The 24,409-nt window shown below is 39.6% G+C and overlaps 4 protein-coding genes and 2 pseudogenes across 5 annotated transcripts; 5 read left to right on the top strand and 1 right to left on the bottom strand.

The window, feature by feature from the left end:
* Positions 1-5,506: 5,506 nt before the first annotated feature.
* Positions 5,507-6,442, bottom strand: LOC125468810 (uncharacterized mitochondrial protein AtMg00810-like). The gene has a single exon (XM_048565266.1). The coding sequence runs from the start codon at positions 6,440-6,442 to the stop codon at positions 5,507-5,509; it is 936 nt and encodes a 311-aa protein (XP_048421223.1).
* Positions 6,443-9,933: 3,491 nt separating this feature from the next.
* LOC125468684 (chitinase domain-containing protein 1-like) lies at positions 9,934-14,137 on the top strand. The gene is made up of 8 exons (XM_048564881.1): positions 9,934-10,354; positions 10,606-10,679; positions 11,123-11,203; positions 11,608-11,692; positions 11,966-12,063; positions 12,279-12,366; positions 12,856-13,204; positions 13,639-14,137. Exons 1-8 carry the CDS (start codon positions 10,103-10,105, stop codon positions 13,890-13,892), a joined length of 1,281 nt encoding a protein of 426 aa, XP_048420838.1. The 5' UTR covers positions 9,934-10,102; the 3' UTR covers positions 13,893-14,137.
* A 405-nt stretch (positions 14,138-14,542) lies between these two features.
* On the top strand, positions 14,543-18,098 carry LOC125468683 (rhodanese-like domain-containing protein 4, chloroplastic). The gene is made up of 8 exons (XM_048564880.1): positions 14,543-15,268; positions 15,863-15,965; positions 16,055-16,141; positions 16,576-16,650; positions 16,751-16,825; positions 17,150-17,230; positions 17,344-17,577; positions 17,699-18,098. The coding sequence occupies exons 1-8, from the start codon at positions 14,658-14,660 to the stop codon at positions 17,744-17,746; spliced, it is 1,314 nt and encodes a 437-aa protein (XP_048420837.1). The 5' UTR covers positions 14,543-14,657; the 3' UTR covers positions 17,747-18,098.
* A 747-nt stretch (positions 18,099-18,845) lies between these two features.
* LOC103929358 (histone H3-like centromeric protein CENH3) lies at positions 18,846-21,878 on the top strand. Of its 2 annotated transcripts, none has more exons than XM_048564883.1 (7): positions 18,846-19,214; positions 19,354-19,385; positions 19,755-19,797; positions 19,888-20,006; positions 20,452-20,526; positions 21,126-21,201; positions 21,534-21,878. In XM_048564883.1, exons 1-7 carry the CDS (start codon positions 19,181-19,183, stop codon positions 21,587-21,589), a joined length of 435 nt encoding a protein of 144 aa, XP_048420840.1. In that variant the 5' UTR covers positions 18,846-19,180; the 3' UTR covers positions 21,590-21,878. The 2 variants fall into 2 exon arrangements, with proteins under 2 accessions (XP_048420840.1, XP_048420839.1); XM_048564882.1 differs by having other exon boundaries at positions 18,849-19,214; positions 19,348-19,385.
* A 230-nt stretch (positions 21,879-22,108) lies between these two features.
* LOC125468685 lies at positions 22,109-23,867 on the top strand (annotated as a pseudogene).
* LOC125468686 lies at positions 23,189-23,914 on the top strand (annotated as a pseudogene).
* The last annotated feature ends 495 nt before the right edge of the window (positions 23,915-24,409 follow it).

Raw genomic sequence — 24,409 nt, forward strand, 5'->3', positions numbered from 1 at the left:
TTCTCTATTTTAAAACACGTTCAAAACATCTTAAGAGGCGTGTAATGCCGGTTATAAAAAAGGTCTTTTGCACGCGGATAATAATGTGATTAAATTAGTTGTCAAATGATTTTTTTTTTAATAAATTATATTATCTACACTAAGGAGGAGGGAAATGAACTTAGCCTCACAATGGGCTAGCAATAATATGATTCAATCAGTTGTTTATTAAATATTATTTTCTCTATTTTTAAACACGTCCAAAACATCTTAAGAGCCAACCTCCTCATAGAGTCTTGAGATGGCAGGGAGCCCAATTCAATCAGAAGGATAAGGCAATAGAGTGACAAATGAAGATTTGCAGTCTACCATGATCCAAGTGCTAAGGAGCACGGAGAAGATTTCTGTGGAAACTTTGAGGAGAGGTTAGTAGGTTGTGTTCAATTACTAGGGCTTTACAAAGGAAGTTGGAAGTGGAGTTTTCCACACCAACTTATGCAGTAAAAAACAACTTAGCTAAGGAAGGTCCGTGATTGAGTCTGGAGAAATAAGATATTGCAACAACTATTCCACCTTTGACCAATGAGAGAGGGAGAAGAGGAAAAGCCAAAGAAGAATTAGTAATCATCTATGGTTTGATCTTAGAAAAGTCAGTGATCACATCTATGGTTTGATCTTAGAAAAGTCAGTGATCACCCATGGACCGTGTTGAACCATATATTTTCACAAAGAAAATAAATAATGGACCTTAACAAAAAAAAAAACAAAAAAAACAAAAAAAAGTGTACAAGTGTTTTACGGGTCAAAAAAAAAAAGAGGGGGGGGGGTGTGGAGGGGGAGATGGTGTGATCCCACCAAAAAAGTGTACAAGTGTTTTACGGGTCAAGGGGATGGTGTGATCCCACCACGTTCTGAGACTTAAGAGGTGGTTGGCTTCTAGAAAATCTCAAAGTCCCACGCCTTCAACTAGAGCCAATGTGTTGGCTCTTCCAAACGGCTCCGCTTTGAAAAAAATGAACAAGGTGAACATGTCGAGTGAATTATTTGTTCTCGTAACAATTTTTTCTCAACATAATTTTTGGCACGTTTGGTGGGATCCATTCATCTTTTCATCTCTAATTATGAATAAATGAAATTGTGTACGCTAGATGTTTTCTTATAGGAAACGAGACAGCACCACAAGTCCTTATTTACTTCTGTGAGCTTCTCACAACTCATTTCAAGGCTAGACGTGCAAATCTAGCTGGATATCGAATGTCATTTATCCTTGATTAAGCACCAATCTCACTCAATGTCCAAAAGCCAACTCCTGGAGTTGAAGCCAGCAAGGCAGCTGTCAAATTCGTGAAGCCTATGTAGAAGAAGAATCCATCAAAGATCCCAAAAAATGCGAAGAAACGAATTCCTAAAAGAACTTAGTAAGAAAATATGTGAAGATGCTCTCGTGGAAGCTACTGAAAGCATCTCAACTGTAGCTGCTAAGGCTCCACTTGCATCAACCAAAGCTGTGAAAGCCAAAAATTGCAGAGTCATCAAGACCAACGCACTTGCAAATGATAAAGCTTGCACCACAACTAAAATTGTGATTGGCTCAACCCCAATCCCGTTAATCACTGCGGAGCTTGTGAAGGTGGCTTCTTTTAAAGAAGAAAAAAAAATACCACAAGGTGCAAACAACTTACTAAGAGAGATAATACCGTCTCAAATACCCAATTGCAAGCACGATATATTGAGGGTAAAGTCAAGGTTGCTAACACACATCACCCATGATGGCAGTCCAAAGTGATAAATCATGTTAAGTTAAAGAAGAAGGATCCAGAAAAATATGTCAACAATGAAACAATGAGAGTTCAAGCCCACATACAATGGCATCTCCAAAATCTCAAGTGAAGTAATGGGACTTCATGCTAGCTCAAAATCACAGGGGGCATTCCTCGATCTCCAAGCCAAGCCACGACCATGTATAGGAACTATCAAGCAATCAATGACTCGAGTAAGACTACATGAGTCTCGTTACAAGGTATTTACCTCGAACAACATCTCTAAATGGTTGAAGAGCAAAAATGAAGACGCCGAGTCTATGCTCGAAATTGCAGCATTAATTGCATGGCTAGCTGCTAAGGCTAACAATAATGGTGACGAATCAATTGAATTTACCCACAACACACGACCAGGGGCACTTGAAATAAAAGACGGGCAAGCTACTATTGATGAACTCCGACGCTAACTGGGACTAAAGTCTTCACAAAATGTGCCTATGAGCTCTCTCATGCCAATGGGAAATTCATATACCCATGCATCAATGGAAAGCTTATGAAGAAGCTTTATGCCTAAATAGTGCCTAAAGAACTCTAAGAGGAAGGCATATATAGAGGACGCAAGCAAAGGAAAAAATCATTTCCTCTGAACTAAGTATGGCTTAATCCTTCAAAAAGGTATGTAGGCAGCCTAGCATTAAAGCTAGGTGCAGCAGTAAAAATCAAATTCCTGAAAATCAAGGGATGAACTGCTTTTGACTTGATTCCTTAATGGGGTAGTTGTCACATCTCAGTCTCGACTTCGTCGTAGCACGACATTGTCCGCTTTGGGCCCCGGCCACGCTTTCACGGTTTTGTTTCTGAGAACTCACACGAGAACTTCCCAGTGGATCACCCATCCTGGGAATGCTCTCGCCTGAACTTGCTTAACTACGGAGTTCCCATGGAACTCGAAGCCAGTGAATTCCCAAAAGGCCTCGTGCTATATGGAGGTGGGCATGTACATATAAAGCACATCACCCCCTCTTCATTGGTCGATCTGGGATGTTACAGTAGTAGGCAATCTAACCCAAAAATTAGATGCAGCCATGAATCACCAAAAACATATTCCTTCCACCAAAAGTATTGCAAGTAAATTGTTGCCTAGTCAGAAGAATGTGTAAATATATCTCATTCATAGTGAAATCAAATTGCAAAAGGAGTTTGCTATGCAAGTCTTCATAGATAAAAAGCCCGAGGGGGACAAGGGTTTTGTGTCTCTTTTCAGTATCACCATGCTCATTGTGGTTAACATCCATCAGTGACCAGGCGTGAAACTTTTTGCTTGAACCCTACAAGCTTTGATAACTCCATCATCTGGGGAAAAAAACTCAAAAAAATTGGAATTCATTTGGCATACGTCCGCCACCTAACTCTGCTTTCCATAGGGACAACGAGCTTGATAAAGTCTAATGGAAGATATCAGTCTTACGTTTGGCCCTTAGAAAATGCTCTTTCTCTCTTGTCAAAAGCTTGCTTAACAAACGAATGCCCGTGCAGACTCATATCTGCAAAAGAAAGGCGCAATACATCAGTCCAAGCCCACAAAAATTATCAAGGCTCATGCATGCGAAAATTTCTTATACATGATGCTTGAGGGGGCAACTGTTGAACCATCTATTTTCATAAAGAAAATAAATACTCAACCCTACAAAAAAACGTGAAAAAGTGCTTTACAGGTCCAAAAAAAATAAAAAAATAGGGGATGGTGGGATCAAACCACGTTCTGAGACTTAAGAGGTGGTTGGCTTCAAAAAAATCCCAAAGTCCCACGTCTTCAACTAGAGCTAATGTGGTGGCTCTTCTAAATGACTCCATATTAGAAAAAGGAACGAGGGTGAATTTTTGTCGAGTGAATTATTTGTTCTCGTACAATTTGCTCAACAATCCGATCTCAAAGGAGAAGGGGCCTACATGGGTGAATTGGCCCGAGGTAGTCCTAGTCACAAGCATGTCAAGAAACACAATCGAGCAAAATGGAACTAATGCCTTAACATCCAGTTCAAATGGAGGAGCCAGTGGAAATAATATGCCCACAATAGTCACTAAACCACTTCCTTATAGGCCTCCACCTATGGTCAATAAAATGAGAGGTGGGATAGCCCGATGCAGTGCTTGAGATGCCCATTTACTTTGAAAATAGCCTGAAGTAAGGAATATCTCCATCCTTGCCAAGTAATGTGGTAAACAAGCAACTCAGGAATGAGATAGCTGACTTAAAGAGACTAATAATGCAGAATGCTAGGCCACAAGCCCACTCGATGTTTAGGGTGACCTACCAAAACCCTTACCTTGCATACATTGATGAACAAAAGCTAGCAGCTACAAGCTGAGGTTGTTTGGGGATTCTTTAGTTGGGCTGACTTCGCAATGGTATTCTCTCCTACCTCCTAACTCCATTGCCAACTGGGAGCAAATGAAGATGGCTTTTCATGAGCAATTTTACAGGGTGGAACCTAAAGTAATTATCAATGACATGGCGGAAGTCAAACGGTATGAACATAAGTCCACAAAAGACTTCATGATGAGATTCAGGAAGATTAGAATGAGGTGCCAATTTCCTATAAACCATGGGTAGCTCATAGCCATTGCTTAAAAAGCTTTGAGGTTACCTCTAAGGAAGAAGTTCTATGATGTACAGTTCACTGAACTACAAGAATTGGTGAATGTAGCCGCTGAATATGATAAACTTTTGGTTGAAGAGTAGCAAATAAAGCATTCTTCAAAACCTGTCCCTTTCTACCAAAATAGAGTTCCAATACACCAATTGGAATTTGAAGGCATATAGCAAGGGAAAGACATGGAAATATATATCGTGAGTTTTTAATCCCCCTCGATGAGAAATATCTTGCAAATTCTCTTAAGTTCATTGGGAGACTATTTATGTATTTGCCACGGTGAAGTCCTTCCATATGATGTTTGGATTATAAAGGAATATGGAGTGACAGAATCTTGGACCTTGCTTTCTTCTCTTGAGAAGTCCGTGCACGACACATTGATTACTTTGACCGTTTCACACCTTTAGTGTTATCCAAGGACGGCGACATACTTCTTTTCGAGATAGATAGTGAGAACATTTTTTGGTTTAACTTAGAGAAAAAAAGTGTTAAAAGAGTTGAAACTCTTGGTTAGCCTTGTTACTTTGAAGTAGTTTGTATTTTGTAAAGGTTGGGGAGCCTCTCCCTTCTTCTTGAATCTTGTAGAAGATGGTTGTTGAATGTTTGATGTATATTTCATATCTGAAAAACATTACACGATGCAACATATATGGGAGAAGAAAAACGTGAAGAAGAAAGGAGGACCATGGCAGCTAAGCCAACATAATGATGACCTCCAATCCCACTAATCTTAATCTATTATCTAACTTTAGCTTTACAGTGAAGAAGGGCCGAAAGCAATGGATAAAAACAATAGATGATGGAGGACCGAAAGCAACAGCTAAACACCAACAGCAGCTGAGCTGTTATCCACCCTACTTTTAATAATGACACATCCAATACTCCCCCTCAAGCTGGATCCAAAAGGTTGATAGATCCAAGCTTGCCAAGAAGAAGCTGAAACTGATGAGAGGCCAATGATTTTGTGAATAGGTCCGCAAGTTGATCCGAGCTCCTTACAAAATGCGTTTGGATAACCTGAGATTGAACTTGTGTACGAACATAGTGACAATCGACTTCAATGTGCTTGGTTCTCTCATGAAAAACTGGGTTGGAAGTAATGTGCATTGCAGCCTAATTGTCACAGAAAAGGGACATGGATTGATGATTGAAAACACCTAAGTCACACAGTAAACCTTTGAGCCAGATTAGTTCACACGCAGTAAATGCCATTGCCTGATATTCTGCCTCAGCACTGGATCTTGCAACGACAGTTTGTTTTTTGCTTTTCCATGAGACAAGGTTGCCTCCCACAAACGTGCAAAATCCCGTTGTAGACTTACGATCAATGGAATTGCCAGCCCAATCTGCATCACAATAACCTGTAATCTGAGTGCTTGCATTTTTCTTCATGATTATACCACGTCCCACAGAACCTTTTAGATACCGAAGTATCCTTTTGACTAGGTTAAAGTGCTCAATCGTGGGAGAGTGCATAAATTGGCTAACAATACTGACAGCATAGGTAATGTCGGGCCTTGTGATGGTCAGGTATATCAACTTACCAACCAACCGCTGATAATAACTTATGTTTGGAAGAGATTGACCCTCTAAGCTGACCTTAAGTTTAATGTCAAGAGGTGTAGGGACCGGTTTAGCATCACTCATGTTTGCTTCCTTAAGGAGATCCAGAACATATTTGCGCTGGTTAAGGAAGAAGCCCGTGTGAGATGTAGCCATTTCGATGCCAAGGAAGTATCTCAGAACACCAAGATCTTTTATTGCAAAGCGTTGCTGAAGGGAGTGCTTGAGTTCTTTGATTTCTTCAGGGTTATCTCCGGTGATGATCAAGTCATCAACATACACAAGAACAACCAATGTACCAGCGGTGCCTGAGCGTACAAATAAAGAGGAGTCCGCATTGCTTCTTCCAAAACCAACATTGATAAGGACTGAACTGAGCTTAGCATACCAGGCTCTCGGTGATTGTTTAAGACCATAAATTGATTTGTGCAGTTTACACACAACATCCTGTTTATGACTTTGAGAGTGACCCGGTGGTAATCTCATGTAGACGTCTTCTTCAAGCTCACAGACAAGAGTACGCGCACTGTGTTCATCTTTGCAATGGGGGCAAAGGTTTCCTTGTAATCCACATCAAATGTTTGAGTGAAGCCACGGGCCATTAATCGTGCCTTGTGTCTTTCAATAGACCCATCCGAGTTGAATTTAATCTTGTATATCCACCTGCAGCCTACTATCTTCTTTCCTTTGGGCAGTGGCACAATGCTCCAGGTTTTATGTTGATCGAGTACATGCAGTTCATCCTGCATTGCTTGCTGCCACACTTGGGATTGGTTAGCTTCTTGAAATGATTGAGGCTCTTCATGCGCAGATATATTACTCAAATAGGCAGTGTAATTGTGTGACAACTTTTGATAAGAACAGTAGTTGGATAAGGGGTGCTTGAGCTTGTACGTAATAAAGTCTTGCAGTCTTGCTGGTGGGTGCCTCTCACGAGTTGGATTTCGTCGAGGTATGGTAGGAAGAGACTCTTCTGAAGGTTCTTCAGGACCAATACTACGTAGAGTTTCATCTTCTACAGGCATGTTGCTGTCGTCATATGAATCCGGTTGATTTGGAGCCACAAGATCCATTGTGTGAGTTTGATCACCCGCATTGTTGAGTATCTTAGTCCTTGGCAGTGGAAACATGTCCAAGATAATCTCCCCCTGACTTGTACTATCCAGAGACTTACTGTAATAAGAGTTAGTTTCATGAAATTGAACATCCTTTGAAACAATTAATCTCTTAAGTTGTGGATTATAACACTTATACCCTTTTTGTGTGGACGAGTAGCCAAGGAAAATGCATTTAGTTGCCCTAGGATCAAGTTTGTCTCGATGTAATGACTGAATATGAACAAAACAGATGCATCCAAAGACTTTAAGGTGAGACAAGTCCACCTTTCTGTTCTTGACTATCTCCATTGGGGATTTGAACCCCAAAACCCTACTAGGTAATCTGTTGATCAGGTAAGCTGCTGTCATGACGCTTTGAGACCAAAAACGTTTTGGTACATTCATTTGTAACATCAATGCCCTAGTTTTTTCAAGGAGATCTCGGTTTTTTCTCTCGGCAACACCATTTTGTTGAGGTGTGCCAACACAGCTAGTTTGATGTATGATGCCATTGTTGCTCAAATATTGAGTCATGACTTGGGACATGTATTCTGTGCCATTATCAGACCTTAGGGTTTTGATTTGAGAAGAAAAATGATTTTTGACAAGGTTGTGAAAGTCCTTAAACACTTCCATCACCTCACTTTTTGATTTTAACAAATATAACCAGGTGGTTCTTGAATAATCATCAACAAAAGTTATGAAATATTTATAACCATCAAAAGATTCATTTGTTGGTCCCCATATATCAGAGTGTACAAGTTCAAAAAGATGAGAAACTCTAGACATCGAAGACCCTAGAGGTAGTCTTGTTGCCTTTGACAAATGACAAGTTTCACAGTGGGTTGATTCTTTGCCTAAGTCAGGAAATAAGGTGGATAAGATAGGTTGAGATGGATGAGCTAGTCGTTGGTGTCACAAGGTGGAAGCTTGAATGGAGGTATGGATGGACTTTGACTTGGCATGGAACCCACAGGAAGAGCTTTTTGATATGTAATAGAGACCATCAAGGTAAAACCCCTCACCAATCGTCCTCTTGGTTATACAATCCTGAAAAATGACAGTTTTTGGTGAAAAAATGGCCAAACAATTTAAGGAATTTGTGATTCTTCCCACTGAGAGAAGTTAAAATGGAAATGATGGAACATATAGGGCCATAGACTCTATTTGATCAGATATCAGGTGGATTTTTCCCTTTCCTACAATCCTAGCACCTTCACCATTAGCAACAGATACATGTGAAGGATTATGTAGTTTCTCAAATCTATGTAACTTTGACATTTGATTAGTCATATGGTCTGTGGCACCAGAATCTACAACCTAAAAATCATGTAACTCATTTATTTTAAGAGCAGTTTGGAAAGCAGTTACGATACCTTTCAAGTCTGTCTGAGGTACATAATCAGCATCAGCTAAAAAACCTGCAAATTTGCCCATCAATGCAGTAGTACTTCCATCTTCATGATCAACCGATCCATCCTCTTTTCCCTTCTTTTGTTGGAGATACGCTGCGAACTCATTTAAAAGGATGGCAGGATTTGTAGTGAACTGTTGATAGGTATCAACATTGTTGATAGATGAAGATGTTGCAGTGTTGGCACGAGGGTGTGCTCGACTTGTCTTTGGTGCGGATTTATCCTTCATGAAGTCAGGTTTGAGTTCTGGATGTAGGATCCAGCACTTGTCTCTCACATGCCCGATGTTGTCACAATGTAGGCACTTTAAATGAGGGTTTTTTCCTTTATATCTTTTTTCATTTGTCAGGTAAGCCCTAGCTTCTGTCACGTTGGTTTTTATACCATTGTTCATGACTTTTCTCCTTACTTCCTCACGTTGGATAGTTGCACAGATACTAGTGAAGGATGGTAGCTCCGAGTTCATGAGAATGTGACTTCTCAAATCCTCATATTCTGAGCTCAAGCTAGACAATAATTGAAAATTTTTATCTTCTTCAGTTCTTTTAAGGAGCACAGAGAGATCAGTTGTGTGAGGTCTGTACACATCTAACTCATTCCACATGCTTCTCAAAGAACCAAGATGTTGAACAAAGCTTTTACCTTCTTGCTGTATGTTGGAGATATCCTTCTTGAGTTGAAAGATGCGAGCTGCATTGTTTTGATTTCCATACATCTCCTTCACGGTGGTCCAAAGGATGAGAGACGACTCGGAATAGCTGAAGATTTCAGCAATATTCCTTTCCATAGAATTTAACAACCATGACATGACCAGTTGATCTTTACATAGCCACCCTCCATATTCTGGAGAAGAAGCATCTGGTGCAGGTTGACTGCCATTGATGAAATCGAGTTTGGATCTTCCACCGAGAGCAAGACTAACAGCCCTTGCCCATGGCAAATAATTAAACTCATTCAATAATACTGAACTGAGTCGTTGGTTTGGATTGATATCCATTTCAGAAGCGCTTCCAGATGAAGAAGCAATGATACTTCCATCTGCCATTGTTTTTGAAAAATAAACACAGCAGGTTCGATATACAGAACTGGCTCAGGATGATGCCCGCTCTGATACCATGTTGAATGTTTGATGTATATTTCATATCTGAAAAACATTACACGATGCAACATATATGGGAGAAGAAAAACGTGAAGAAGAAAGGAGGACCATGGCAGCTAAGCCAACATAATGATGACCTCCAATCCCACTAATCTTAATCTATTATCTAACTTTAGCTTTACAGTGAAGAAGGGCCGAAAGCAATGGATAAAAACAATAGATGATGGAGGACCGAAAGCAACAGCTAAACACCAACAGCAGCTGAGCTGTTATCCACCCTACTTTTAATAATGACACATCCAATAATGGTGATCATTGATTTATATATAACAACATTACTTTGTTCGTTTGTTAATTTAGTTTGTAATTCTACGAATCATCAACGAGGATGGATTGAACTCCAACGACAGGGCGTTTTATTGTACCTACACACAGCCGCATGAACAACGACATGTCATTTATCGTCTACAAACCATCTTTCTTGCTCGTGCTTCTGTAAACGTCCGTTGAACTTTCTGGGCCTTCCGACTCAAAAATGGCCAAGAAAAGAGAGCGCCGAGTCGCACCGAGTTCGAACCGCGGCGAAGACCGAGTAGAACCTTCGGGACAACTCCGCGACGCAAACCGGCAGCACATAGTCACCTTCGTCCTCTTCTTCTGCGTAGCTGTAGCAACCGCCATGCTCGCCTACCGCATCAAATATGCTCCGACGGCGAACCCGACGGATTACGCCGTCTACGAGCGAGGAATCGTGAAACCTGATGTGAATTACCAGGAGATCCTCACTGCAAGTACCCTCCCTACTGATTTCTGCAATTTGTCTGTTTGATTGCCGAGAAAATGCGGGAAAAATTAAGACGAATTGAAGTTATCGTTTACTGCATTTTAGCTGTTATTAGTCAAGAAATGCACGAAATGATACGAAACCTTAGTGTTTATAATTATTTTTGGCTTCGATTCAAACTTTTTCTCAGCTGCCAAACAGAAAATTTATGATCTTACAGTGTTCTTATTGATAATGTGGTTTGAAAAATTCAGGAAAATGGAAAGGTTTCCGAAAATACGAGTGGCAGGCACTTTGCATATCCTGTATTGGCCTACATTACTCCATGGTATGCCATGTCTTTCAGTCTGTTTGGCTATATAATAATTTATGGGATTGTATTATTTTCTAACAAGCTGTTTGGATTGGAATGAAATACAACGAGAATTTCAGTTAACGTTTCAAATATGAGAAAAAAAATTACTTGGAATTGAAGTATATGTAAAATTTGAGGAATTCATTTGGTAACGAAATACACTCGGAATCATAGTAAAGAAAGTAGTAGAGTTTGAACTGATCCATTAGTCTCTCTTTGATACAAACTACAAAGTGCCGGTCCTTTTGGTTTAACGTAGCTTGGTGGATCTAATGTGATTATGTAAAGTTTGTTGTTCTATAATACCTAGGTTAGTAATTTGTATTGGTTGGTTGCTCATATAATCATATTAGACGTATTTGCATTAATTAGCTTGAAATTTTTGCGAACTCCTTCTCACATGTCAAATTATACAGGAATTCTAAGGGCTATGATATGGCCAAATGGTTCAACTCCAAGTTTACTCATCTATCTCCAATTTGGTATGACCTAAAGAGGTATGCTCCCAGTTTTCGTGGTTGGACAAAGTGATATGAGTAGTTGATGTACTGTTTGGTGCCATGTTTTTTAATTGTTATCATTGCCCAAATAAGCCGATGGTAACTGTCAAAACTCTGCTCAGTTATTTGATTATATACGTGACCATTGAGGTGTCTATTCTCAAAACTCTAGATTAGAACTGTCTGCTAAATAAAGTTGGCTCGGAATCAAACTTAATGTATGATTACTTTTTGGCTGTTGGGGTTGGGGGTTGGGGATAATCCTCTCATTTATGACCTTCAACCTCTAGAGATGGTAGGAATATCTGTTAAGATTCAGTAAGTCGTAAGCGATAATTAAGATTTGTGTAGCTATTTTATTTCTGGACAAGTTTTCAGTATTTCACCCCTTTTGTCAACAGCCAAGGCAACGGCTTAATTCTGGAAGGTAGGCATAATGCTGATATGGGATGGATCTCAGATCTTAGGATGGCAGGAGATGCTTGGGTATGAAGAAGAATTCTTTAACTCCCTTCTCACTACTTTTTCGTATTTGACTAATATTGAACAGCTGTGACATCAATTGTTCACAATCGAATGTGGGAAGACATGTAATAAAATTTGAGAGGTTTTTTTCCACAGTTAGTCAACTTAGAAACAATTTAAATTCTTTTTTATAAGTCGTCGATATATGTCCTGCGCTTTTATATGTAGTTGTGGCACACTTTTTATCTCAATCGGTTAGTAATCTCATCTGTAGCATACCTCCATAATGTATAGGTATTGCCTAGAGTTGTTCTGGAAGCATTTCCAGCAGAGCTGCTTACAAAGAAGAAGCAGAGGAGTAAAGCTATTAATCTTATAGTAAACGAGTGCAAGTAGGCTTCCAACCTAGAGTACTTTTTATATGTTTGTTTTATTGAGATATTACGTCCTAATTCTACCCCATTGGCTTCTGATCCTTTTGAACTTGTTTACTATTTAATGATTTCTGTAGTCTGTATGTACCAAAAGGTCCAAAACTTTGGTCATTTTTCTTTATATCTAACGCAGATAAGGTACTAATTTTGTGGGGGGCTTTTTCGTTGATCAGGGAGATGGGATATGACGGTATTGTGCTGGAATCTTGGTCAAGGTGGGCAGCTTACAGAATTTTGCATGATCCAAGCTTGCGGAATTTGGTAAAGTACTAATTTTGCATGACCCAACTAGGCAAATGATGGCAATGTTTCATAAAAGTCATGTTTGTTGTCTGTTGAAAATATTTTTATACCTTTCACAAGTGTATAGTATTCATATATGTTGACGTGTCAGGACTTTGATCAACTGTAACTGCAATGTTCCAAATTAGAATTCCATTTGCTATTTTGAGATACAACTGTTTAATATACATTCCTCAATACAAAGATAAAGGATATATGGAATTGTATTAGCGGGCTAATGAAATCTTTTGGTCGGAGTCACTTTGTTACCGAATATAACAAGACCTTGTCTTCTTTGTACCTACATCCAAGTTTGCTGAAAGTCACTATTGTTTGGAGGTGTAGATGTTGCCTAATGAACTTATTTGTTGTGGCTATTCATTGGTGCTGTTTTCTAGAAAGTGATACCATGCATCTTCTCCTCAAATTATATAACATCTGAGGATCTTTGTTATTCTGCCCGTGCAGGCATTGCAGTTTATAAAAGAGCTTGGTGATGCATTACATGGTGTGAGCTTAGAGAGGAATGCTAAGCAACGGTTGCAATTAGTCTATGTTATTGGTCCGCCACATTCAGAGAAGCTCCAACCGCATGATTTTGGACCTAAAGATCTTCAGAGCGTGGATGATGCTGTGGATGGATTCTCACTTATGACGTATGATTTCTCGGGACCCAATAATCCTGGTCCCAATGCACCTCTGAAGTGGATTCATTCTACCCTGCAGCTGCTCCTTGGTACCAATAAAAACAGTGCTCTAGCCCGCAAGATATTTCTTGGCATCAATTTCTACGGCAATGATTTCGTCCTCACAGGAGGTATTATTCTGTTTCTTTTCTACTTGTACAATTTGTGTTATTCATTGGCGTTGGAGAATCTATATTTGATTTACGGTTTCGTGTTATTGCCCATGGGGAGTGAAATATGATGGGTCAACTCATTATGAGTTCCCATGCTGTTTGTCCTATGGATCTATTGGCGGTTGTTCTAGAATTGGAAAGGAATTGAACCTAGGTGAGTAAATAAACTTAACAAGTCTTGTATGACGACTATATGGGGTTTGGATTGATCATCTTAACATTGTGCATTTGATAATTTTATCTAAGCATCTGCTATTGTCTCCGGCTTCCAAATCGTTGGTAATTCATTTACGAGGACATCTCTTGAAGTTTTTTTTTTTGCTTGAATGTGTTTGAATTCTCTAGTAGTTCGACATTTTAGGGAGAGTCTTTTAATGTTATCGAAAATGCAGGTCCAGGTGGTGGTGCTATCACTGGAAGGGATTACCTGTCCTTGTTGGAGAAGCACAAGCCCGAGTTGCAATGGGAAAAGAACAGCGCAGAACATTTATTCTTCTACTCCGATGATGAAAGTAATTACCACGCTGTGTTCTATCCATCACCAATGTCAATCTCCGTGCGGCTAGAGGAAGCTCGCAAATGGGGATGCGGCATCTCAATTTGGGAAATTGGGCAAGGTTTGGATTACTTTTTCGATCTTCTGTAAAGCGGTCATTTGATCATCCACATGTAACATAATTTATACATTTTGGGTATGTGCTCAGTCTGACAAAGTTTTAGTTAGGGGTGACAAGAATTTGAAGAATTCGATCTATCATCTATAACTGGTTCGACATTTCAAGAAAAATAGCACACTAGGATTACAGCTTACTGCAACTACCTGCGACATTTTGGTGCATGTAATGAACTTGTTTTATTTTTGCTCTTCAAAAGGCGTTTCTATTACCGTTATTTGAAAGAAAAAGAAAAAACATTCATTCGGTGAACCAAATGAGCATGGATTGCCAAACTTGTCATGTATCTTAATCTTTTTGTATGCTGGTATGTGGTTAACTTGGAATGCTGTAATAACGAGTCTAAGTTGTATGGACGTTCTTCGGGAATTCTCCACCAGGCAGCCACCATCGACTGTACCGTGGTCCGTACTGCACCCGCGGAGTGTACTCTAAACGTATTTTTCCTTGCGGAGTTTCTCAAGACTTCTAGTGACATTATTCTCAGCCACACAAAACATTTACAACCCAAAGTCATCATCCCAGCCATCAAACAATATAAAGTGATCAACAACCTCGCAATCCTTACTCGCCACGTGTCAATCGCTCAATGGGCAACCTCTCATCTTGCATGACACGTCACCACCACCCTCCACCCAAAGAAACTTCAATCTCAATTTTTCATCAATTTTCTGAGAGACCAAAAAGTGTCTTTTTCTTCTGTTTCACTCGCTAGATTCTCTCGCTAGAATTATGCCATGGAGGCCTTCAATGCAGCAAGCTTGACCCCCATAAGATCAGTTATTGGTGACAGAAGAAAAATCCCATCACTGCCTTCCATTTCCCTTCCCAAATTCTCTAATCCCACAAGTTTGAAAGCTTCACAAGAGTCTTCATCTCGGAGTTTCCATGGCGGCTTGCTGCTCTTATCTTCAGTTTTCAATGCCGGGTTTGCCAAGGCTTTGACATATGAAGCATTGGGGCAGACTGTGAGTGGTGGAGGTGGAGACTTGGAAGTAGGTGGGGTTCTTGACAGTGTTATCAGTTTTGTGACTGATAATCCTGCAGTTGTCGCTGGCGGTTTCGCAGTTTTGGCGGTTCCATTGATTCTGTCTCAGGTTCTGCCTAAGCCGTTCGGTGTTGAATCTGCCAGAAGTGCTTATGTAAAATTGGGTGAGGAGGCCAATGCTCAGTTGCTTGATATAAGATCGCCAGCGGATTTTAGGCAGTTTGGTACTCCGGATGTCAAGGGTCTGGGGAAGAAGGCGGTGTCGATTGTTTACAAAGGTGAAGATAAGCCGGGTTTCTTGAAGAAACTCTCTTTGAAGTTCAAGGAGCCGGAAAATACCACATTGTTCATCCTCGATAAGTAAGATTGTTAACCCGATTCTTTAGTTTTCGTTCCTCATTGTTTTACAAATCATGAATTGTCAATTTCTGAGCTTATTTCGAAGCAGTTGTTCACAATCAAGAGCTACTATCAAGTGCCTAGAATTGACATCACCTTAGAATGTGTACATTATTCAATTGGTTTATGTAGAGATCACTATTTGGACTGCGAAAGAAAAATTCAGTTCACATTAGCATTTACTTTCGAAGTAGAGAATTCTCACAATAAAACTCAGTTACCAGTATTACATAGAAGACGTTGGTTTTCCTAGAATTTCATACAAATTGTCATATGTTAGCGCAAAAATATCAACTCCGGTTTGTGCACATTCCAAATCCCTTTCTTGAAAACAATGCTTCTATTCAGTGGCGTGAAAGGGGGCGGAAGAAAGCTTAATTGAATAACTTCATGTAGAAACTGCTTGTTGACATTTCCATTTCTAGTTTACCGTAAAATCGATTCTGATTATAATGTTCTTTCCTTGACGTTCCTTTTTCACATGCTTGTGACGTTTGTGTTATTCCCAAAGCTAATATGTGAAACTAATCCTGCAAATGTTCTGATGGAAGCCAGATTTGATGGGAACTCCGAGCTGGTTGCAGAATTAGTCACTGTAAATGGGTTCAAAGCTGCTTATGCTATTAAAGATGGTGCTGAAGGACCACGAGGATGGGTGGTCAGTCCCATTGCCCTTCTACATCTAATCTTTGTTTCCATACGAGTCTTATTGAGCTTTAGTACTTGACATGAAATATCATTTTGCAGAACAGCGGTCTTCCTTGGACACCACCAACAAAAGCACTGAGTTTTGATTTTGGCAATTTAACAGATGCTCTTAATGGTGCAGTTGGAGTAATTTTCTTGACTTCCATATGTTGATTGATATTTCACATGTGAAAATCTATTGTCTTATTGAACAGTAAGGTGCTATTTGGTCTCCTACTTTCGAGCAAGGATGTTATATTGAACTTTATATATTGAACACAAATAACAACATGTTGGTTAGTCTAAAAGGTTTAGTAGAAAATCATAAACGAAAAGCCGGATTGATCGTGATAGAAGTATATAAACATTTGAAACATCCCCCCGCCCCTAGCTTACATATTTCATCAAGATGGGACAAGAAAGCTGTTGATGTGTGCCATTCTGAAAATGGGTTGGGACGAGCAAATTTATTGGTTTTCAGTGATGGATTCCCTTGTTGATGATTATGTTCGAAAGAATTTTGATGTACTTATATGATTTTAACAGGATTCTTATATGTTTATGTGGTCAATTATGTGCAGGAGGACTCAGATGCCTTGTCTCTTTCCCTTGGGGTTGCCGCAGCAACCGGATTGGGTTTATTGGCTTTTACTGAAGTAAAGTCCATCCATGCTGATCTATTTGTTTTCCTTTTGGTGTAACATGTATCCCTCTCGAACATCTTTCGAACTGACTGTTGCACTCTCATCTTTTTAGTTAGAAACAATCCTCCAAGTTTTAGGCTCAGCTGCACTAGTTCAGTTTGCGAGCAAGAAACTCCTTTTTGCTGAGGTGAGTCCCCTATTCTCTTTTATACTTCCAAGAAGTTATTTTGATGGAATGTTTATCGGGGTCGATAGGAAAATTTTACGTCTCTGAAATAACGCGTAGTGGCCAAAAGTTATATTATTCCATGTTTCCTCTTAGTTATTTTGTTCTAACAGACAGCCTTTGCATTTTAGTAATTTTTGTGAAACACGTCTAGCTCGTCATAAATATGAAGGTTTATTAATCATAAACATCTGTAACCATCGCGGCCTTGAAAACATATTACATTCTGATCCCAAGGATTAGCATTCAACTTCATTGTCATAACCTAAGTTGCTTTTATGACAGGATCGAAAAGAAACTCTACAACAAGTTGATAAGTTCTTGACCACGAAGGTTGCCCCTAAGGAGCTCGTCGATGACATAAAGGTATGAGACTAAAAATGACGGATTCCCTCATCACTGCCTCACAGACTAGTTATTTTGACAATTACAATATACTAAACTCCGCTGTTTTTATCCTCAACCGCCTTGAATTTCAGCAAATTGGGACAGCTCTTCTGCCAGTAACTGTTAGCAAGGCTCTTCCTGCACCTGCAGAACCAACTCCAGAGCCTACTGCTGCTAGTGATACTGTACAGAAAGCAGAAGCTGTGGTCGAACCAAAAGTAGAAGCAGCTACAGAAGCCACCCCGGAACCAAATTCAGTACCAAAACCAGAAGTTAAAGCAGAATCACTTCCTGGGATTTCGAAACCACTTTCCCCATTCCCTTATGTAATTGCTCACTTTATTTTCTATTTGAATTTATGTTCATTTATATCAACCCTCATGATCAATTATTTTGTGCAAGAACTAACCAAATCTTTCTTTCTTTCATGTTTTTTTATGGTTGCAGTATCCGGATTTCAAGCCTCCGGCATCTCCCAGACCGTCGCAGCCCTAGAGGCGTTGTTTAAACCTTGTTTCTTCGACAGCAAGCTGTTTACGAACGATTTTGGAGGCTACACTCTTAGCTTTGCTCCTGATAGTGTGATACATGAAATTTTGGAGGCTACATCTGTCTGAAGATAATTCACTGTCATGAGTTGGATAAAATAGTTTTCCCCAAGTATCCCTTTTGTTTTTGACTTTTTACTGCTTAACTTCAAATGTACTGTTTGTAATCAGGTGGATCTCTGGGTAGATGTGATTCATGGGTAAGCTCTGTTTGGATTGACTATAAATATGACATCTTTAGGACTTTTGGAATGTATATGTGTGTTTAATTGCTAGCCTAAGAGCTAGTTTGTTTGTTATTCTGGTCCAATACTAAAAATAATAAGAAGTACAACAATATTTTATTGGATCAAGACAAATAATAAGCTCCAACTTTTGAGAAATGAGATTCAGCGTAAGTTAAATGAAGAAATGAACGCCAACTTTTTGATGTTGTCTAACTTGAAAAGCAGAAGATGGAAAAGTTGGGAACTAAGCTTATTTTTTCCTTTTTCTTTTTTTCTTTTTTTTTTTTTCTTTTTTCTTTTTTTCAGTAAGCATATAATGAATCTAGTGAATTATCTATTTTAATCAAATCATTGCCACCAAACGAGGCATTGGTCTTTTGAAAAAAGAATTTTTGCTAATGTCAATTGCATGTTAGCAGTTCAAACTGTAAATTCAACCAAGTCACATGTGAGACTAAGAAAGTTTTGAAATATCTTCGCATGATTTTACTAATTCAAATTTATAATATGAATGAATGAACTACACACTCTGAGGCTTATTATATAGTAAGTATTACAACATTAATAATTTAATAATATCACGTGTCAGTAATTCAATTTTTTCTACCGCAATAAGCTTACAACGTTGTGAATGCAAACTTTGAAAAAATTGGAATTGGATCCTTAGTGTCCGAAGCCTAAGGATCAATACATCTGGGTCGATGATTGGTTTGTAAAAGAAATCAGAGTTGTTAATTGTGTGTGGTGAGCCAGCAAAATGAGTTAGAGACCGTCAAATTCAATTTTTATGACCTAGATATGTTGTTCCTTAGGCTCTGGACATTAAAGTCTGGGGCGGATCCAATTCCTGCTGTAGTCACTGTTGAAAAGACTTACCGTTTGACTCATGTCGTTTCGTACAACGTCCAAATGTTACCGTTGGAGACGATTTTGCTGCGGTGGCTCCCAAATAATTCGTCCGGCGTCGTTTTATGCCTCACCGGCTACGAAACGACACACAGTTGGAGCGGGAAGCTTTATAATTTTTCTGAAATTTATAGTCGGAGCCGACGACGCATCTCTGGATCTGCAACAGTTAGAAACAATCAGCGAGACGACGTCGCTTCTTACACCAGCGAAGAAGCTCCTTCCTCCTCCTTCTGACCAGAACTTCAATGGCGAGAGTCAAACACACCGCCGGAAGAAAAGGCAAGAAAGCTACTCGCGCACAAACTTCTCTCTCTCTCTCTCTCTCTCTCTCAACAATGTATGCATGTATGTGTATTTTGTTGACGATTGTGATTTTTGCGCTTTTAAAAACCCTAATTTTCTCTGCCTTCAGCTGCAGGCCGAAGCTCGGTGGCCTCACCTGCTCAACCGGTACTCTTTCTCTCTCTCTCCCCCCTCTCCCTCTATCTTTCTCACTCTTCAATTTCTCGTTAATTTCGGTTTTTTATTGTCCTATGTTTGGTTACTGAGAAACTGTGGGAATGAGGATTGGGAGGAGGGGAATTGGGAGAAATTTGATTTGGAAAATTTGAAAATTATTAATTTTTTTGCTTAAATTTCTTATCAGCCAAACGGAGCCTTACCCCTTTCGTTATTTTCTCTGTTGTTTAATTTCTTGAAAATAGCAGGAAACTGTTAAACTTGTCACTCATCTGTAATCTGGTGAAGACAATTCATATCTTTAAATCTGGCATTCCTAATGTGTTTTATTTTAACACTTTTTGTTTCAATAAACTGAAGGAATCTTCTAGAGGCACGAGGAGGTCCAAGGCAAATCCGACAAGTATATATGTTTTCTTCATTGGTGCTGGTGGTGATGATGCTATAGTGGAAGTAAGTTGTTTCTGAATGATTATTGTTGTTATGTCTATAGGTCCAGGAACGCAGCAGAAGAAGCGGCGTTACAGGCCAGGAACAGTGGCTCTTCGGGAGATTCGTCACCTCCAGAAGACAGTTGAGATGATTATCCCAGCTGCTCCATTCATCAGAACTGTGAGTTCTTATCTCCCTGTTTGTTATGCATACAGAATTGCACCCACACATGCATGTGCGCATAGATATACATGAGGGCGTGCACCGAAGGATATCAACAAACAGAAAAGAAATGTTGGGTAGTGTTATTGCTAGTTCTGGCAATTTTCTCTTCACACAATCAAGAGAACGTATTTTTTTGTTGGCATGGAAACCCAGAATCATAGTTCCAATTTATTGATGTCGATTTGATTAACTCATTTCGTATTGTATAAACAAGTTGACCTTGACATCTTGGCAATCTCAGAGTTAAGCTTTTTTAAGTGAGGCTAGAATTGGATTGTGAAATGGAATGTGCTTCGTTTTTGTGTGGTTCACGTCTGGTGATATTATCTATTAGATTTTAAGCACTAGTTATGCGCAAGGTTTGATCACACAAAGTTGACAATCTTTTATTTCCTTGTAGGTAAGAGAAATCACCAACTCTGTGTCTAGAGAGCCTAAGCGTTGGACGCCTGATGCTTTACTAGCAATTCAAGAGGTGAATATATGTTGTTATTTATTTTATGGCAAGTGAATTTAGTTGTATGTAAGAGATTAACCTTGCAAATACTACTTTTCTTACCCCACCTCCTTTTCTGTCTGTTTGATAAACTGGTATGTTTCTGCATTGTAATTTTAGTGAGTTGTACCATAATCTTTGTTTATCCATCCGTTAAAATATGCTGGCTGGATGAGTGATGATAATGCCATAAGTATTATTAACATCTATGGAAGTGCATTGGATGCTTCCTCAGCTGCCCATCTGCTTCTTGCTATGCTTTGATCACACAATGGCATTGCTGTGCTAACCCAAGATCTTTGAGGACTTACTCGTTCTATTGCAATAAAAACTGTTCTTGATAACAATCAACAGTTTCTTGTTACCACCATTATTGTTCTACTTCGTCATCAAATCAACTCAACAAATGAAGCCTATAGAATGAATTGCTTGGATTTGGTTGCCGGAATTTTGTCTTGTTATCCCAATCCAAGCATACCATCTAACCATCACCCTCTAAATTGCAGTCCATTGGAGGAGTTACTATGAGTTATTTGAGACAAATCAGTCATACCTATTGGAATTTTGTTCTTTTGCAGGCAGCAGAAGATTATGTCATTCAGTTGTTTGAAGATTCCAACCTCTGTGCAATTCATGCAAAGCGGGTCACTCTTAGTAAGTAAACTTGAGATCTAATATCTGCATAACTAAATGTTATTTTCCCCTAATCCCCTAATGCTATGTAAATTTGCAAGCTGCAACCAACTGATGCTTGTAGTGAGATAACACCTAAACAATGAAAAAAACTGCACTCTTTGGGGTAGTGGATTTTGACAAAACTCAAAGGGGTTGTCCTCAGATGCATTATCTTATTGTATGTCTTGGATTAACCGTCTGTTTACTGTTTCATCTTCCACTTCAAGTTTCAGTTAGTCTTTGACAGTTTTTACCATTATTGTACAATATAATTGTTAACAAACCTGTTTCTTTTACTTTCGTATCCTCAGTGAAGAAGGATTTTGAGTTGGCTCGTCGGATTGGAGGGAAGGGGAGGATCTGGTGAGAGCATGACAACAGTAACTGACTCCATAATCACTAATCGTAACAATTTTAGAAACAGTCAGCATTTGCTCTCTCACGGTAGCCGTATTTTGTTTTTCTCGTTGCAGTTAGAAATTCTCAGAACTAGGAAGTAGGCAGATTTCATTCATAGTAGTTCGAATCATCTGTATTTCCATGTCAGATTTCAATGATAGGACGGTTATTGCAATTGGTGGACCGATCATTCATCGTTTTGGGATTAAAGTGTTATTCGAGTTGCTAATAGATTATAAGTATTATTGAATTCGACATATGTGGTAATTTTCGAAAGGATATTGTAACTTGGGTACAAAGGTAACTCCTGTATAAACATATTTGCTGTATAAACGTAATTAAGCGTACAAACGTGTTTAGAATACTTGGCAGAAAGTCCAGAAAGACCTGAGTTCCCGCCAGCGCTATCCAACTCAAACCCTAGTTAGCTGTACCAGACCTCTACGCCTCTACCCCCAGATTCTCCAAAACCTCATAACCGCAAGCGAGAAACAAACTCTTCTACAGATGCAAGCATACGGGTTAACGCTTACAGGAAAGAGCATTCCTCTCGGAGTTGAGAGGCACCATGCCATAGCCAATGTCAAAGCCCAGGTTAAGGATAAGGAGGGATACCGTAAGACCAGCAGTGTTATTTTGTCGGGAAGAAACTCGAAGATGGTAGACACTGGCAGACTATGACGTCCAGAAAGAGTCCATTCTGCATTTGATTCTGCCCTTCAGGGGCGGCATGCAGATATTTGTGAAGAGCCTTACCGGCAGGACTATCACCCTTGAGGTTGGGAGGGAGCTCAGATACTATCGATAATGCAAGACTAAGATACATGACAAGGAGGAGAGTCAGCCTGACCAACCAAGGTTCATATTCGTTTGAAAACAGCTGGAGGACGGAAGGACCTTGGCCGATTATAACATCCAGAAGGAGTCGACTTTGCATCTTGTTCTACGTCTGGGTGGTGGAACGCAGATTTTTGTTAAAACACTGAGAGGAATGACTATTACTCTCGAAGCGGAGAGCTCTGATACCATAGACAATGTTAACATGAAGATCCAAGACAAAAAGGGGATTCCACCGGACCAGCAGAGGCTCATATTTGCTGGAGAGCAGTTGGAAGATGGTAGGACACCGATTATAACATCCAGAAGGAGTCTACTTTGCATCTTGTACTATGCCTACGTGGTGGAATGAAGATCTTTGCTAAAACGTTGACAGAAAAGACAATCACTCTTGAAGTGGAGACCTCTGATACTATAGACAATGTTAAGGCAAAGATCCAAGACACAGAGGGGACTCCACCAGACCAGCATAGGCTTATATTTTCCGGAAATCAGTTGGAAGATGGTAGGACATTTGCAGACTACAATATCCAGAAGGAATCCACCTTGCATCTTGTTGTCGATTGCGCGGTGGGATGCAAATCTTTTGTGAAGACATCAACTGGAAAGACTGTCACTCTTGAGGTGGACAGCTCTGATGCTATAGACAATGTTAGGGCGAAAATCCAAGACAAGGAAGGAATTCCTCCTGATCAGTAGAGGCTAATTTTTGCAGGAAAGCAATTGGAAGATGGTAGGACTTTGGCTTACTTTGCATCTTGTTCTTCGATTGTGGGGTGGGATGCAAATCTCTGTCAAGACTTTTACTGGAAAGACTTATCATTCTTGAGGCTCTGATACTATAAACAATGTAAAGGCGAAGATTCAAGATAAAGAAGGAATCCCACCGACAAAGGCTAATTTTTGATGGAAGCAGTTGGAGGACGGAAAGACTTTGGCAGATTGTAACATCCAGAAGGAATCCACCTTGCATTTGGTTCTTCGTCTGCGAGGTGGTATGCAGATCTTTGTTAAACTCTGACTGGGAAGACAATCACTCTTGAGGTCAATGGACAATGTGAAAACTAAAATCCAAGATAAAGAGGGTACCCCGCCCGATCAGCAGAGACTCATTTTTCTGTGAAGCAATTTGAGGATGGGCGTACGCTGGCTGATTATAACATCCACAAAGTGTCTACCCTGCACCTCGTGCTTCGTCTTCGTGGAGGCAATGTTTAAGATTGGATGATGTCTGTCAGTATTTCTTATTTGGTTTTGATTTCTTTTTTATTCCCCTTTTAGCAGAAGGTGATTTAGAACATTAAGACACCTTTTTGCTTTGGTAGTGAATCAGTGATTTAGGATTGGAATGTGGTTGACCATTATGTTTTTTTCTGATGATGTCTGTTATGAGATGATTTGATTTGGTAGACTATCTGGGTCTCATTGTTTATATGTTAAGTTTGTTTTGTGATGATCCTGCATTTTTTGACGTCGAATTGATTGATCGCATATAGAACGAGGATTGTTGGATAATTTTGTTTTCTTTGTTGTGTCGGGCACAAGAGTGTCATGTATGTTAAATTGAGTGGTTTGAGGGGTAGGCTTAAGTCAGTTTGAAGTTATTAAGTTGGGATGAAAACTTTGATAATGTGTGAGATTGGTTCTGCAGACGGCGAACTGATTTAAGTAGGGCTTAACGGGATAAGCTAGAATGCCGATGGCTTAGCAAATTCGTTCATGTTTTATCGTACAATCTCGATGGATGAATAGAGTTGATGCCGTTTTAGAATGTTGATGGCTTACCTTATATCCCTCTATCCCATTGTGGGCCTGTGGCAATGAGTTCACCAATCTCGTATCATATCTGTATAAATCCGGAAGGATGGTTCATGTGCCAGGTTCTAGTTTAAGCATCCGTGTTCTTACACCGTGTTGCTAATCGTCACATTTTTGCACTATGACATCTTTG

The sequence above is a fragment of a genome, unplaced genomic scaffold, assembly GCF_019419815.1.
Source record: "Pyrus x bretschneideri cultivar Hongxiangsu unplaced genomic scaffold, Pyrus_bretschneideri_v1 Contig4, whole genome shotgun sequence".
NCBI classification, from domain to species: Eukaryota; Viridiplantae; Streptophyta; class Magnoliopsida; order Rosales; family Rosaceae; genus Pyrus; species Pyrus x bretschneideri.